Genomic DNA, 15,761 nt, shown 5'->3' with positions numbered 1-15,761 from the left:
AAGGGCAGGAGGGGAGGGGGCTGGAGCTGGGGACAGAAGGGTGGGAGGGGGCTGGGGGACAGAAGGGCAGGAGGGGAGGGGGCTGGAGCTAGGGACAGAAGGGCAGAAGGGAAGGGGGCTGGGGGGAGGAGGGGAGGGAACTGGGTCAGAGAAGCAGGTGTGGAGGGGCCTGGACCTGGGAGGGGACACAGTGGCAGGAAGGAAGGGGGCTGGAGCTGGGGGACAAACGGGCAGGAGGGGAGGGAGTTGGGGCTGAGGGGCAGGAGGGGAGGGGGCTGGATCTGAGAGTACAGGGGGAAGTGGGAAGGGAACGAGGGGGCCCTGGTGGCGAGCTGGCTCATGGCGCCGCGCCCCCCCCCCCCTGCTCTCTCCGCAGCGCCTGTACGGGGAACACCTGCTGCTGTGCGTGCAGACGCTGGTCCATGTGTGCCCAGAGGACTGCAGGGTGTGTAGCTTGCAGCTCATGGAGGTGCTGGTGACCATGGAGGCACTCGTGGGTGCCACAGGCCTGGGCGACAAGGTGAGGCTGTGCGTGTGACGGGGCAGGCAGAGCACCCTCCAGAAACCCTTCTGCTGTGGATGCAGAAGCCTCGGCTCATCCAGCCCTGCTAACCAGGAAGCAGGGGCGGGCGTGGGGACGTTTGGGGTGACTCGCTTGTGATGCAGGCTTAGGGGTGCATGGGACTCCGCATCCCTCCTACTGCCCGTTACCGTCACTGTCGTAACTCCAGGGGAGCCACTGCAGACAGACGGGCGGGGCGCATTTGGCCCTGCCTCCCGTGTGGGCTTAAGCACCAGGGCGCGGCCCGCCTGGCGAGCAGATAGTGTCGTGTCGTATGTTTAATCCCAGGCCAGCGTTTCACACCTCCTGTGCGCTCAGCTCCGGGCTCAGGTTCTAAACGCTCTCCTTGTGTCCAGGTCCCTCAGGCCCCAGGGGCCATCAGGAGGGGTGTCTTCCTCCTACAGCCGTGGCAGGGTGGGGAGGGCCAGGCAGTCCCATACCCTCCGTACCCCCGGGGCCCCGGCCCTCCCTCACCTTTCTTCTGAACCTTGTTCTCTCACATTTAAAAACAGTCTTTCCAAAGGCACCTGCCCCAGCAGGCCACTTGTCACCACAGGGCCGTGCGCACTAGCCGGAGCAAGTCCACGTGTCTGGGACCCGGGGGGAGGAAAGCCAGCGGGCTGTGGGAGGTGGCTGCCTGCCTGTCTCTTGTCCCTTCACCCATGGTCACCACTGGAAGGCCTAGTCGCAGGGTGACCTCATGCAGGCATAGTTCGTGTCCCTCAGCTCAGGGCCTGCAGCCACTGGGCGCCCTTGCTCCTCACAAGTCGGGCTGGTGGGGGCACGGCAGCTGAGTCTCATAAATGCTGGTCTGTCTGTTACCTGTCATCTGCACGGCCCTGACCCGGCGTGAGTAGCAGCTGTCAGATGGGCCCCAACGGGCACCCCATGGGCTCCCTCCTAGCCCACCGCAAGCCAGAGCGCTCTCACTGATGACAGTGGGGCTCCCAGGGGCTTCCTGAGCCTATGACTCGCCCTCCAGGTCCAGGAGACCATGGACGCGCTGGCCGCAGCCCAGGACATGGACGGCAGCCAGGCCCTATACCGAGAGCACACAGGCCCCCTCATGGAGCGGCTGGCCACGTCACAACTTGACTGGACTGTCCACTCGGCAGAGTTCCGGCAGTTCCTCGTGTTGGTCACGCATGCAGGTAAGCTCCGAGACTAGGTGACGGCAGGGGCGTCTGGGGGCCGTGGGTGGATCTTGCAGTCCATGGGTTCAAGCCCTGCCTCAGGCTCTGTGCTGTCAGCTCAGAACCCGGAGCTGCTTCCAATTATGCATCTCCCTCCCTCTGTCCCTCCCCTGCTCACACTGTGCCCGAGTGTCTGTCTCTAAAATAAATATCTAAAAACAAGACACTCGCAGTCTGCCAGGCACACGGCATTTATGTTAAGCCTCGAAGACATGATGGTTCGTGGCTGCTCATGCCACTGTGTTCTCCACACTCTCCTCAGCGGCGCTGCAGGCGGGGCATGTGCCATGGGCCCCCGCCAGGCCATGGGGAGCAGGAAAGAACGCTCCTTAGCAGAGTTTGTGCTCACACCCGTGCCTCCCCTCTGCCCTCTACAAACCCCTCTCTGGACGGCTGTGGAGGTTTCCCTGGACAGACTTTGTTTCAAATGATTCTTAAAAAAAGAAAAAGATTTTAAACCCTGAATGGCAGCTTCTTCCCCACCCCCAGTTTGAAAACGGCCACAGGCCGCTTCCCGAGGTGCTGGGGCCCATAAACCTGTGACCTGTGCGCTTCTGAGGCTGAACCGGAAAAGGGGTCCGTGGCTGCGCCACACCTTTCTAATGTGTCGTCGGAGCACGGGTGTCGTGTTCTCACGCCCTGTGCTGGGAAGCATCCCGCTCCCCATGAGGCCAAGTGCCCTCCCCACCCCCCAGGGCTGGCGCTCAGCCTGCAGGCCACTCCCCTTCACCATCAGCGTGACAGATGCCCGGCCATCCAGAGGGTGCTCAGCACACCCGACTCGCTGAAGACGTTGTGTGTGGGGCCTGGATGGTGAAGGGGACGGTGGCGCACACATGAGGGTAAGTGCCTTTCTAGGAGGGGCCGGAGATGCTCACCAGACCTCCTCTTGCTCCTGTGCTTTCTCGGATCCTTTTGTGAATAAGCAGCCTCGGTGGGAGATGGAGGTCTGTTCCCAGGAGAGCCTTCCCCTGCCCATCTGGACACCCTGAGGGGGTGAGCGGACTCTGGTGCCCACATTGGCTCCCGGCCACATGCTTCTGTCTGCCTTTGTTTCTCTCCCTGCCCCCAGGCTACTGTCTTGAGGCTTTACTTCCAGATTCCAGACAGCACTTCTGGAAACTTACACATTGTTGATTTGTTTGCTCTCGATGGCTAGCGCATTGTGAGCAGGGCAGCTGGGGGGGCCTGCCTGGCAGGGAGGACGCTCTGTGACCCATGTCCGTGCTACCCAAGTGCGCGTCTGTACCCCGGGGACTCTTTATTCTGATCACAACTCGGACACACTTCCCGGTACTAAGGCTCGTTGCCCGTGAGTGAGGCCGCGCCGGCGCCCATCCAGTGGAGGCCCGGGAAGACGGCCGGCTGCCAAGCACAGGGGCAGACAGTGGACACCTTTCGTGTTCTGAATAACTTATCTGGGTTGATCTTTAAAGTATTGCTAGACTTTAATGTTTTGTGTTTTAAGAACCTGGGAAAACATGAGGAAATGGAAAGTCACCACACTGAACAATTAGCACGATTGGGGGGTTAAATGTTTGCTTTTACAGGTACCCTCTCAATCCAGAAGGGAGAGGAAGGTGGTGGACCGCCGGCCATAACCACCACTGTGGTGATGGCGCTGACCCAGTGGGGGTGGGGGCCGCATCCTCCAGGCTCCCGCACGCGCCGTGCTGTGTGTCTTGCAGGCCCCACGCTGGGAGAGGTGCTCCAGCACCTGGTGGCCATCCTCAGGAGCTGCCTGCAGCCGGCCCGGGACCCGCAGATGCGCCTTCAGCTCTTCTCCGCCCTGTCACGGGTGCTGCTGAGCGCGAAGCAGACAGTCGACTCCCAGGGGTAGGTCTGCCTGGCCTCCAGCCCCCTCGGGGTGCTCTCGGGTGGGGGCCGGATCACCCCGGGCTCTGGCGCCTGCCCGGACAGACACGAAGTCCGAGTCCTTTCCATGTGGTCGTTAAAGCTCCATCGAATAAAGAGGTTGTAGGGAACATTAACTATTAGCAGTTTATATATTAGCCATTCTCAGGTCTAGATACCTCTTGGTCCCTTTGAAACTTAACAGAACAGGCGGAATCATTCCTAGTGGTTAGAGGGTTAGGAAAACCCTGTTGTCCGAGAGAACATAGGGCAGCAAACCCGGGATGGGCGCCATGTGGGTGCCCCTCACCCCCAGCAGCTGGGTGGGCAGTGAGGCATGTGGGGACCCCGTTGCCTCGGAAGGAGCGTGTCCTGCCATGTCACAGGCGTGCTGGGACCTTTCCATGGGGCTCTTCCTTGTCACCTCACTGTCCCGCCCAGTCCACGGGTGCTGGCCGTGTGCACAAGCCTTGTGCCGCAGGCCAGCGGGTGCCTCACAGCCTGTGTGCCCGCACGACCTCTTGAGGGGTCTGCACGAGCCCCTGGGCACAGGGAACCCTAGAGGTGCACTGCTGACCCTCTCCTGCCAGAGCGAAGCCGCCGGGTGGCGCTGATGGGCTGCCTGTGTCCTCGGCCTCGCTGGTGTCCGACTGAAGCCCCACCGTGATGAGCAGGCTCCTCGGCTCGAGGAGATGCTGTTTCAAGGGCCTCTGGACAGCATGGGCCCCTGGTGTCCGGCCCCCCGTCTCTCATTGCTCTGGGCAGTCCCCGCACCCCCAGACCCACAGCCTCTGCTCTGCAGGCTGTCTGTGGAGACGCCGCAGACCTTGCTGGCTGCCACCTGGGCTCGGCCCTGGGTCAAGCACTGCCCTGCAGAGGTGCCCAGGACCAAGCGCTGCCCGCAGAGGTGCCCAGGGCCAGTGTGTGGCCCTGGCTTTTCCAGCTGCTTCACCTGACACCTCGGAGAACAGGATTCAGGGTTAGGTCTTTCCAGAGAGCCCTCTCGTAAATTGTTTTTTAGGAAATAGCAAGAAGGATAAAAGTTGAAGCACGTTGAAAACCTAATCGTGTGTGTGTGGGAGTGTGAGCATGTGTGAGTGTGAGCATGTGAGTGAACGTGAGTGTGAGCGAATGTGAGTGTGATTGTGAGCATGAGTGAGTGTGTGTGTGTGTGCGCACGCCCACACGTCCAGAACCGGATCTGCTGCTAACCTGCTTCGCTTTGCCCTGGGACGCCTCCTGCTGGAAGCAGGCAGGTGGTGCCTTCTCCAGAAAGGAGGGTCCGTGGGGGACGAGGCAGGGGAGGGCAGGGTGCAGGGCGAGCAGGGCGCCATACAGCTCATGGGCCACATGTTTTTGGTTTTCTGGAACGGCTAGTATTTGAGACACGAGCCACCTTTGAAATGCGCTTTGGAATAAGATTCAGAAATAAGCTGATGAATTTCTTCTAAAGCAAACGTGTTGCCATCTAATGGCAGTGCAGTGGGATTCGTGAGGAGGCCTTGTACCATGTGCTCAGAGTGGCCCTGCACCGAGAGCCGCCAGGCAGAGTAGGACGTGTGAGCTCACATCCAGGCTACACGCCCGGACTGCTGGTGGGCACGTCCATGTCTCTGGGACCATGCCGCTCAGGCCCTGGGCGCAGACCCGTGCTGCCCTCCCCTTGAGCAGAGGGGAGTGTGCCCACGGGGGTGTGCTAGGCGCGCACGTGCACAGGATGGCCACACATGCAAGCAACTTGGCTGGCCTGGTTGATAGGACCTCATGCCTTCTCTTTCAGAGCCTGGCAGAGATGGGCGAGGCCCCTGCAGCCTCTCCCCTGCAGTGGAGGGGTGCAGTGTTCTGGAGGCTCAGGATGTGGCTGGGCCCAGCAGAGTACACCAGGAGCTGGGCAGGCCGCTGGCTCTCCCCCGGGTGCCTCTTCCCCTGCAGGGCACCCACCCCAGGGAGGCAGCCGTCCTCCGTTTCCCACCCCCTCTGCCCTGAGCACTCCCCTTCACCTGCCCTCTGGTGTCTCCGCCCCAGGCACTTTCACTACTACCTCGACTCTGTGGTGAAGGACATCTTGGTCCCTAATCTGCAGTGGCATGCGGGGAGGACGGCCGCAGCCATCCGCACGGCAGCCGTGTCCTGCCTCTGGGCGCTCATCAGCAGTGAGGTCCTGATGGACAAGCAGGTGGGGCTCCCGGGCACACACCCCTGTGGCTGCCGAAGGCTGGTTTCTGAAACCTGCAGGGAGGAACCTACGGGCGAGGGTGAGGGCGGGGCACCCCTGGGCAGCATGACACATGGCATTTCGTGCTGTGATGACCTGGGGCTTCCCTGGATGTATGCGTCACATGCTGCTCTTCACAGGGCAGAGATCATGACCACAGCAGCCTCCATGACCTTGGCTGACCTTGGGGATTCCGCATGACTGTTATTCCTGCCTGGCGCTAGTGGGACTAGGGAAACGGGCATGCGAGGGGCCACAGGCTGAAGGCCTTGCTGTCCCTCTGTACGCGGCCCCAGGGCTGCACACACCTGGCCGGGCGTTCATCTGATGTGTGAGCCCCACCTCCTGGGCAACAGGGCCGCCGGGGTTTGCTTTTTCTTCTTAACAGATGTTATTATCATTTTTATTTTTATTTAAAAATCAGTTGACATACGGTGTAATAATAATTTAGGATTGGAATTTGGTGATTCATCATTCACAGATAACACCCAATGCGCGTCCCAGCAGGGGCCCTCCTTAATGCCCATCCCCCCACCCAGCGCCCTGCCAGCCACTGTGTTCTCTGTATTTAAGAGTCTCTTATGGTTTGTCTTCTCCCTGTATTTGTCTTAGTTATCCTTCCCTTCCCCTGTGTTCATTTGTTTTGTTTCTTAAATTCCACGAGTGAAATCGTGTGATGTCTGTCTGTCTCTGATTGCCTTATCTAGTTGAGCACAGTATCCTCTAGTTCCATCCATGCTGTTGCCAAGGTGACCCGCCATGATCTGAGTTAAAACATCCTCCAAATGGTATGGACACAACATGCGGCCAAGCTGGGAAGGAGCCCACTGTGTGCTTGTCTCCCCACGGCTTCGCAAGTGACGGACTTGTCTCCTGACCGTGTTAAACAAAACTTTTCAAGTCACCTAGATTTTATTTCTTTTTTTAATATTTATTTTTGAGATAGCATGAGTGGGGCAGGGGCAGAGAGCGATGGAGACACAGAATCTGAAGCAAGCTCTAGGCTCCCGAGCTGTCAGCCCAGAGCCCAACACAGGGCTCGAACTTGAAAACCACAAGATCATGACCCGAGCCGAAGTCAGATGCTTAACTGACTGAGCTGCCCAGTCACCCCAAGTCACCTAGATTTTAAAATCATGGTTCAAGTTCTCCTATAAAAGTTTCAAAAGAGCAATCCAGACTCCTTTATGTTTGTGTGAGAGCAGTGTGTGCATGGTGAGCGACGGGCACTGTCAGCACCGGGACAGAGCCGGTCACGACTCCACCTCCTCTGTCTTCTGACTGCAGATCCAGAAAGTGCAGGAGACACTGATGCCGCAGATCCTAACCTCCCTGGAAGAGGATTCTCAGATGACTCGATTAATTTCATGCCAAATCATGAACACGTTTCTAAAGGCCTCCAGTGGTGTGGCTGACCCAGAGAAGCTCATCAAGATTTACCCTGGTAGGGGCCGTGTGTGTCTGTCTCTTCTAGAGAGAAATAGAAACTGGTACTCGGACTTCTGGTTGGCTTGGTGCCAGGAGTCCAGACTCGGCCGTGACCGACGGGTGGTCACCAAACAGATAGCATGATGTGGGAGGCGAGCAGGCAGCCCGTGCCCGGGTGGTCAAGGGGTCCTGGGACACATGAGCACCGGTCTCCCCCCAGGATGTGGGTCTCCTGGGGCTGAGAGCGAGTGCCTGCAGGGGTGGGGAGGGTCCCCACTCCAGCCCGCTGTCCGTGCTGGCCCCCGTCTCACTGTCCCGCCCGGCCCTCCCTCCAGAGCTCCTGAAGCGTCTGGATGATGTCTCCCATGAGGTGAGGCTGGCGGCCACCTCCAGCTTGGTCACCTGGCTAGCATGTGTCACAAACGATGACAACGGGAAGTCCTGCTACCAGAGCCACGTTCAGTTCCTGTACAGAGAGCTCCTGGTTTACCTCGATGACCCGGACGGCGCCGTGCAGGACGCAGTTTTAGGTAGGAGTCCTGAGACACGCGCTGTGTTGTGAAGCCCATCCTGAGTGCGTGGACTTGGTGCCTCGGAGTGCTGGCTGCTCGGGGCAGCAGGTGCGTGGCCTCGGGGCCCCTGCGCTCTGCCCTCCGCAGGGGCGACAGCCCCCGATGGCGGCCGTGACAGGAGTTAACATGGAGAAAAATCTTGGGTATTCATTGGTTTAGAATTACTGGAGACCTATTACATATTAACATAATTAACGTGGTTTTGAAAGGTAGATTTTCTTTTTTTCTTTTTCTTAAAGTTTTTTTCATGCATATTTATTTTTGAGAGACCACACGAGTGGGGAAGTGGCAGAGAAAGAGGGGAACACAGAATCCAAAGCAGCTCCAGGTTCTGAGCCGTCAGCACAGAGCCTGACATGGGTCTCAACCCCACGAACCAGGTCATACCTGAGTCAAAGTTAGATGCTTAACTGACTGAGCCCCCAGGCGCCCCTGGGAGATGTATTTTCTAAAACAAAATAATGCACAAGTAGAGTAGCATCACTTTACCTTTCTGCGTGCGCGTCCGGATGGAAGGGGCTGTGTGTGTGCAGCTTCCTCGGTCTCAGGGGACTCTCATGAAGGACCTGGCCGCGGGCAGGGGCGCAGACACGGGCTGGGGTGCCTGTTTGGCGTAACTGCAGGGGCGCCTTGCTACCTCCGCGAGCTGTACAGGCGGTTGTCCCCGGGGGTCACGTGGGGATTGACTCCGGTCATCCCAGGGGTCACGTCGAGTTTGACTACATTCATGCCTCTTGGTCTGTCCTGCACGTTGAATATGCGTCAGCCTAACAATTACGTTTTGTCACACCGTGTCCAGAAGTCACATCTGTCAGCATCAAGCTCAGAAAGAAAAGTTGGCAGGAAACTGTTTGGCGGCGGCAGAAATAAGTTTCCCACATTGCAGTTTCTGCCTGAAACCTTGAACCTTACATTGGCTGGGAGCACTGTCACTTTACTCGTTGTTGAGGCAACATCCTGCCGCGTACCCGAGTGCAGGTGGCCCGAGTTTGTGCGTGGTCATGAGGGTGCCGTCGTGGGGACCCAGACACACCCCACCGCATTTCCTTCCCCCCGCCCCACCACATGGGACCCTTGAACAGCAGATGCCACAGAGCAGGGACATAAAGCAGCACTAAATGTACTGCCAAGAAGCGCAAGTAAAGTGCCACTAAACATATTTGAATGGGTTCTAAAAAATCTTCAAACAACCCAAAAGAAGTCAGGAGAGGAGGCCGGGAAGAACACAGAGACAGGGACAAACCGGACACAGAGACGGATGCAGCCTCTGCAGGAGTGTCGTCAGTGTCAGTGAGCTGACATTCTGGGTGAAGGCAGACGTTGTTGAGTCAATAAAATCATCACAACTTAACTCTAAATTAATGAATTAAATTAAAAGTTGGGTGCCTGAGGACTGATCTAACAAAGGAACTAACTGCTTTGTCAAGGACATTCTTGAGGGAACTTGGCGGGCATGGGTGGCACCAGAGCCTCCCATCCCCACTTTGCCCTGCAGCGAGCAGGTGGCCGGGCCCAGCGGTGTCCCGGACACGGCTGTGACTCCCAGACCCTGGAGGGCTGTCCCCGGAGGGTGTGGGCAACAGCTGGGCCGTGTTGTGCGTGGGCCAGGTCCTCACAGACCCCACCTTGCTCTCCTCTCTGCCCCCCGCCCCCGCCACCCCCAGCAAGAGAGAGAACGCTCTGCCCTTTTCCCTGGCCTGCAGCCTGGACCCGGGGGACCAGTGCGCACCCTGCACATCCTCCTCCTGCCAGAGCTGGCGGGACTCGAGGTGGCAGTGACTTGGGTCAGCCGACCACTCTTCCCCCCTGCCCCTGCCCCCTGCCCCCGGCGCTCAGGCAGCACCTGCCCTTAGCACATCCCATGCTCGCCATCTTGGTGGCCGGCTGTGTTTGGAGTCCAGGGCGGACAAGCCCCAGAAGCCCGGATCACCCTGTTTTGGAAGACCAGGGACGGCTCCCGGACGACTGGCTCTCCCTGCCAGCCTCCCCTCGGCACCTCACGCCTCGGGGACCTCCCGACTAATGACCATGCTTCTGTCCCACTGACGAGGCGAAGGTCCTCCACGTCCTCTCCCATGGCCGGGCCTGCAAATCCCTGACCCGCCAAAGCCACTCTGGTCCTGGTGCCCGAGAGCCTGGTGCTGAAGGCTGCCTCCTGCTCAGGCCACCTGTGCACCTGCACGCACCTGATGGGACCGTGGCTCCTGGGTGTCCTCCCGTCCCTCTGGCCGCTGCTGCTTTCTGCACTTGGGTCTTGGTGACCTTGTCTCCTCACCTGGCTTCACACACCACCCATGTGCCACTGTCCCCCTAACATATGTCCAGGCCAGACGTCTGCCCCAGACTCTAGACACCCACACGGCCAGCTACTCAGAGGACTCGAGTGTCTGCCAGGTGTGGCAGCTGCAGCATCCAGGCCAAGCCTGGGACCCCTGACCCTGCTTGGCAACCCTGCTCCCCGCTGCCGTGTCTCGGTTACCACCAGCGTTCATTTTGTCGCCCTGATGACTGGAGCACATGCCTCGGAGGTTGAACCCAGTGACTTCCTAAGTGTGCCTGCCTCCAACCACCCTGCCTGTCTCTGCCAGAGCACTTCTGCAAGACAGCTTGGACGAGGCCCATGGCGCCTGCCACCTCCCTTCCCGCTTGGACCCCCGCCGTGGCCGTCACAGCAGTGACCAGGAGCAGTGTGCTCCTCCTCCTGACTCTCACGTGTTGCTTTCAGACAACAATGTGAAGGGTCACTGGACGGACGTTTGTTGCCTGCCCTGTCCATCTAGCCTGGCACACAGCAAGCCTGCGGGAGGCGTTAGTTGGATGAATCCTCGTCGGTCAGTGTAATGAGAAGATTGACCGTGATTCTAGGCCAGTTTATCTACTAACATAAGAACCGTTTCTAAGGTCAAAATGACATGCAAAAACCACCCTTGGGGATTTTGAAAGACTTTTGTGACCCATCAACAACTCCAGGATTAAGTTTATTTATTTTAAGAGAGAGAGTGCAAGTTGGGGAGGAGCAGAGAGAAGGGGAGAGTCTCAAGCAGCCTCTGTTCCCAGCACAGAGCCAGACACGGGGCTCAAACCTACGACACTGTGAGATCATGACCTGTCTGAGCCTCCTAGGCGCAGTGACCGTCCTCTACTCACTCAGCCACATCAGATGGATTTAAATGCTGTAATAACTTTCTGTTAAACCTTTGGTTTTTAGAGTGTTTTTAGGGTCAGAGCTAAATTGAGAGGAAGGTACAGAAATCTCCCACATTCCCGCTGCCCCCCCACCCCTCCCCACTGGCGGTGCCCTCATCCCTCGTCCCTCACTGCGTTGGCCCACACTGACACGTCAGCGGCACCCAGAGTGCGGCTTGCGAGAGGCTTGCTGTGTGGGTTGGCACAGATGCGCGACCTGGGCCCGTGGTTCAGAGTCTCGAGGATAGTTCCAGAGCCCTGTGTGCTCAGCCTGAGGCCCCTCACCCTGCCCTCACCCCGACAGCCACCATGGTTCAGCCTTTTCCAGATGGTCGGAGAGTCGGATCCTCCAGTATGAAGCCTTTCCAGCCTGGACTCTTTAACTTGCTCACATGCACTTAAGGTGCTTCCGTGTCTTTCCATGACTTGACAGCTCATCTCTTCTCAGCGCTGGGTAGTAATCCATCATCACCCGTCCGGCTGCCGAAGGACAGTTTGGACAAAACTGCCGTAAACGTATGTGTGCAGTGTTCGGCTCCTTCCGTTAAATACCAAGGGGCACAACTGTGGGATCACGTGGTGAGAATACACTAGTTTTGTAACAAACTGCCAAGCTGCCCGCTTTGCATCGCCGCCGGCAGAGCCTGGGGTTCCCGCGCTCCGTGTCCTCCCCGCCATCTGGCAGCGACAGTGCTGTGGGCCCTTCTGACGGGCGTGTGGCAGTGTCCTCTTGCAGCTCGACCCCACGCTTCCCTGAGGATGCATGGCGTGGAACATCGTCTCGGATGCCGGTCCTCGCTCTGTATCTCTCCCCTGCTGAGGTGTAGTTAGGTCTTTGGCCCGTGTCTTACTGGATTGCTCTCATACTGTTGAGTTTTCAGAGCTCCTTGTCTGTGTTGGACAACAGTCCTTTATCAGATGTGCCTTTTGTAAACGTCTCCCCCAGCCTGAGCCCTGCCTCCTCGGTCTCGACGCTGCCTTTTGCAGAGCACACATTAATGACGTCCAGCTTATCAGTTACTTCTGTGGATCTTACCTTTGATGTTTCCAAAAGTCATCGCGAGGTCCCAGGTCGCCGAGGTCCTCTTGCGTGTTCTCTTCCAGGAGTTCTCACTTTTTCATACTTTTCCCAGTTTTATATTTAGGTCTGTGATCCATTTTGAGTTAGTTTTTTTGAAGGATGTAAAGTCTGTGTCTAGATTCTTTTTCCATCAGGCATGTGGACACCCACTCATTCCAGTTCCATTTATGGAAGACTGCCTCTGCTTTTCTGTGTCACCTATGCCCTGTTGCCAAAGACTGGATGACCAGGTCTCTGTCCTGCTCTTTGTCCTGGCCCATCCATCTATCTGTTCTTTCAACAAGACACACTGTCTTGGCTACCGGGGCTTTATAGGAAGTCTGAAAGTCAGAGTGTCACTTCTCCAACTTTTTGTTCTCCTTCATTATCATGTGGCCTCTTCTGGGCCTTTGCCTGTACATATTGACTTTACACTCACTTAGCCAGTCCACAAAATGACCTGCTGGTATTCTGATTGTGATCACCTTAAGTCTATAGCCTAGGGAGAACTGACATCGTGCGTGACACTATGGAGTTATCCTATCCTTGGACATGGGCTCCCTTCCGTTTATTATGTTCTCTTTTCTTTCGTTTATATATGACCTTTGGTTTACTTCGTTTCTTGTTGAAGTCAGTAAGACTTCGGTACAGTGTTGAAAAGGAGAGGTAATTTGGAATCTTAGTGGGAAAGCTTTGAGCTTCTTGCCATTAAGTATGACTTTAGCTCTAAGATTTGTTATAGATACTCTTCATTGTGTTGGGGAAGTGCCCCTCTATTCCTAGTTTGCTGAGGATTTTTACCATGAATGGGTTGTAGCTTTTGTCAAAATGCTGTTTATATGGTTAAGTGATTTTCTTCTTCAGCCTATTGATGCTATGATGCTAACTGATTTTGGAACACTGAGCCCGCCTGGTACCTGGGATAAATCCTACTTGGTCTTCACGCATATTCTCTTTATACACGATTGCGTTCGATTTGCTACTATTTTGTTGAGGATTTTTGCATCCGTGTCCATAACAGGTAACCGTCCCCTTGTTACGTCTTTGTCTGGGTTTGTGTCCGCGTCATGCTGGCCTCAGAGAGTGTGTGAGACAGATGGTCGAGAATTGGTGTGATTTTTTTCCTGAAAGTTTGGTGAACCAGTGAACCCATCCAGGGCTGGTGCTTTCCGTTTGGGAAGGTTGTTAATTATCGATAGAGTTTCTTGGATCCATGTAGGTCTGTTGAGATGGTTCCTGTGTCAGTGTCTTTGAGGGAAGGGCGTGGTTCGCCCCATCGGGTCATCATGTCCGTGGACCAGGACTTGTTCAGAAGACTGCTTTGGGTTTTGTTGATTTTCCTCATTGATTTCTGCTCTAATGCTGATTTCCTTTCTTCTGATTACTTTAGATTTATTTTTCTTTTTCTAGTTTCCTAAGGTGGTAAATGAGAGTACTGACTTCTAGATCTTTCTTTGTTTCTCACACAGGCGCTTGATGCTCTGATCCCTCTCAAGGCACTTTCACTGAATCCTGTGAATTTTGGTTAAGTCATGTTTTCATTTTCATTTAGTTCAGATACCCTTTCATTAGTTTTGAGATTTCTCCTGTGTTGTGTCATTTGGAAATGTGTTGTTCAGTCTCCACATATTTGGGGATTTTGCCAGCTTTCTCTCATTGATTTCTGGTTTAATTCCACTGACTCTGAAAGCAGACATTGTAGGATTTCTGTTTTTCTAATTTGTGGTGTTTTTCGTGGCCCGGAATAAGGTCTGTGGTGAGCGTGCCACCAGAGTTGAGGAGCACTGTGTCCAGCTGCTCATGGACAGTCTGCGCATTCCGTGTCGCTGGGGATGGGCGGGCGGTGCTGTGGAGTTACGCGGCCAGGTCTGTCCGTCTCTGACAGAAGGTGTGGAAGTCTCCAGACACACTGGGGGTTCATGTGCTTCACATGGTCTGGCACATTTGTGTACAGGCTCCCTGGTCCCTAGGAGATCCGAGCCCTTTGTCATTAGGTAGGGAGCGCATGGCCACTCTGTCCCGGATGGCTTCCCTTGCTTTTCATACACAGGACCTGGTTTTGTCTCTATCTCTGGCCTCCCAACGGTGTCCTGCTGTTTTACAGATGTGCTCAAAGCAGGCAGCGCTCTGTTCCCCGAGCTCCTGGCGCGAGAGACAGAGGCCATCGTCCACAAGCACCGCTCCCCGGCCCTCTGCCAGCAGCTTCTACAGCACCTGCAAGGGCTGCCGCCCGCCCAGTGAGCCTCGGCCCATGGGGAGGGGGCGCCGAGCTCTCGTCCCCCCCCACCCCGGTTGGTCCTGGGCCATTCCACCTCACAGCAGGGCACCTTCTCGGGCAAGAATCGGATACAAGAGTGTATTCCAGGCATCGTGCACGAGATTGTCCCGAGACACATCCCGGGCCCCACGGCTTCTGAAATAACATCCATTGGGTGGCTTCTGGGCTTTTATGTCTTATGGATACACTTCCTGGACAGGTCGCCCCAAAATGACAGATCGCCCCAAAATCTATGGGTAATTTGAAATCGAATGAAATGGCACCTGCTCACCCCGGCAGCCAAATCAGCCTGTTTGTTTCACAGCTACATGCACCTGCTATGCTCCTGGGCCAGTATCTCGGTCTTGTGTCAAAGCCTGCCCTACCGAGAAAGTTCTGGATTCTTTTTCTTTTAAGCAAAAGTTATTTTTTTTTTAATTCATTCTTTCTTTGGGTTCTGTCTACTAAAACTTAGCATCACAGTGAGCAGACTAAAAGGAATTCAAAAAACTCTATCAGTTACAGTTTTCCACTTAAAATATCCTGGAACTCAGTGTTACGTGGATACATTCGGTCATATTTTTTCTTAGGTCAGTATGCAAACAATGTTGAAAGTAGAGTAATCAGGTGTAATTTTGGTAGTTCTGTTATATACACAGCAGTAAAGTGGGTTTTATTCTCTAGCACTTTCTACACCCAAGTGCCTAAAAAATTTTATTTTAAGTGGATATTAATCCCATAAGCCAAATATTTATGTTAACGGGGGGAAAATACTTTGTGTATTTTCTAATAATCAAATATGAACGTTTATGCTTAGGTGTTTGAAAATTTAATTAAAAATAATTTATTATAATTATTTTGTATGCCTGTGTTAGTGTGCTTTGGTAGTTACTCAGTATTTTTAGAAATCGCTCATTTGTTCCTTAGAGCTTATCTCACAGGGACCCCCGCCCCCAGATCTGGGCAGCAGGCCCCAGCCTCTCCCTCTGCCTGGTGCAGTGCACTCTCCAGACACCAGGTGGCAGGAGCTCCCGACCTCATCGCAAGGCCCTGTCCCCCAGGCTGCATGGGGAACACAGGGGCTTGCGAGCTGCGAGGGTGGGAGAGGTCCTGTGCGCATGTGCGCTGCGGGGTTGCAGGTGGGGGGGCCCTCGTGCACGTGCGCACTGGGGGAAGGGGGGGCCCTCGTGGGCATGCACAAGCTATGGGGGTGGTGGCCAGGCCTGGATGGGCAGCCAGATCCGAACCTGCGCACAGACTTGGGTAACTGCCTACCAGGCCCCTCGGGGATGCGTACCCAGGCTGTGCACTGACCTCGCCTTTCCGACACTTGAAAGCCTCCGGTTGTGACTGCACGTGAGCTTGCTTCTGTCACCAGTGGCCCGGGGGTATGGGCTGCCCTTGGTTACATCACGCACCAGTTCCCCAATTGCC

The 15,761-nt window shown here is 55.9% G+C and overlaps 1 protein-coding gene across 1 annotated transcript in view; it reads left to right on the top strand.

Moving 5' to 3' along the window:
- Positions 1-15,183, top strand: part of DNAAF5 (dynein axonemal assembly factor 5) — a gene marked incomplete at its 5' end in the record, with an annotated part of 38,431 nt that extends 23,248 nt beyond the window's left edge. The window contains 7 exons of the mRNA XM_029945767.1: positions 377-520; positions 1,545-1,713; positions 3,444-3,591; positions 5,635-5,785; positions 7,112-7,268; positions 7,588-7,782; positions 14,175-15,183. Of these exons, the coding sequence (XP_029801627.1) occupies positions 377-520; positions 1,545-1,713; positions 3,444-3,591; positions 5,635-5,785; positions 7,112-7,268; positions 7,588-7,782; positions 14,175-14,311 (1,101 nt within the window). The remainder of the gene's footprint in view (positions 1-376; positions 521-1,544; positions 1,714-3,443; positions 3,592-5,634; positions 5,786-7,111; positions 7,269-7,587; positions 7,783-14,174) is intronic.
- Between the last annotated feature and the right edge of the window lie 578 nt (positions 15,184-15,761).

The sequence above is a fragment of the Suricata suricatta genome, chromosome 8 (genome assembly GCF_006229205.1).
Source record: "Suricata suricatta isolate VVHF042 chromosome 8, meerkat_22Aug2017_6uvM2_HiC, whole genome shotgun sequence".
Classification (NCBI taxonomy): domain Eukaryota; kingdom Metazoa; phylum Chordata; class Mammalia; order Carnivora; family Herpestidae; genus Suricata; species Suricata suricatta.
This window is presented reverse-complemented; position numbering and strand designations above follow the sequence as displayed.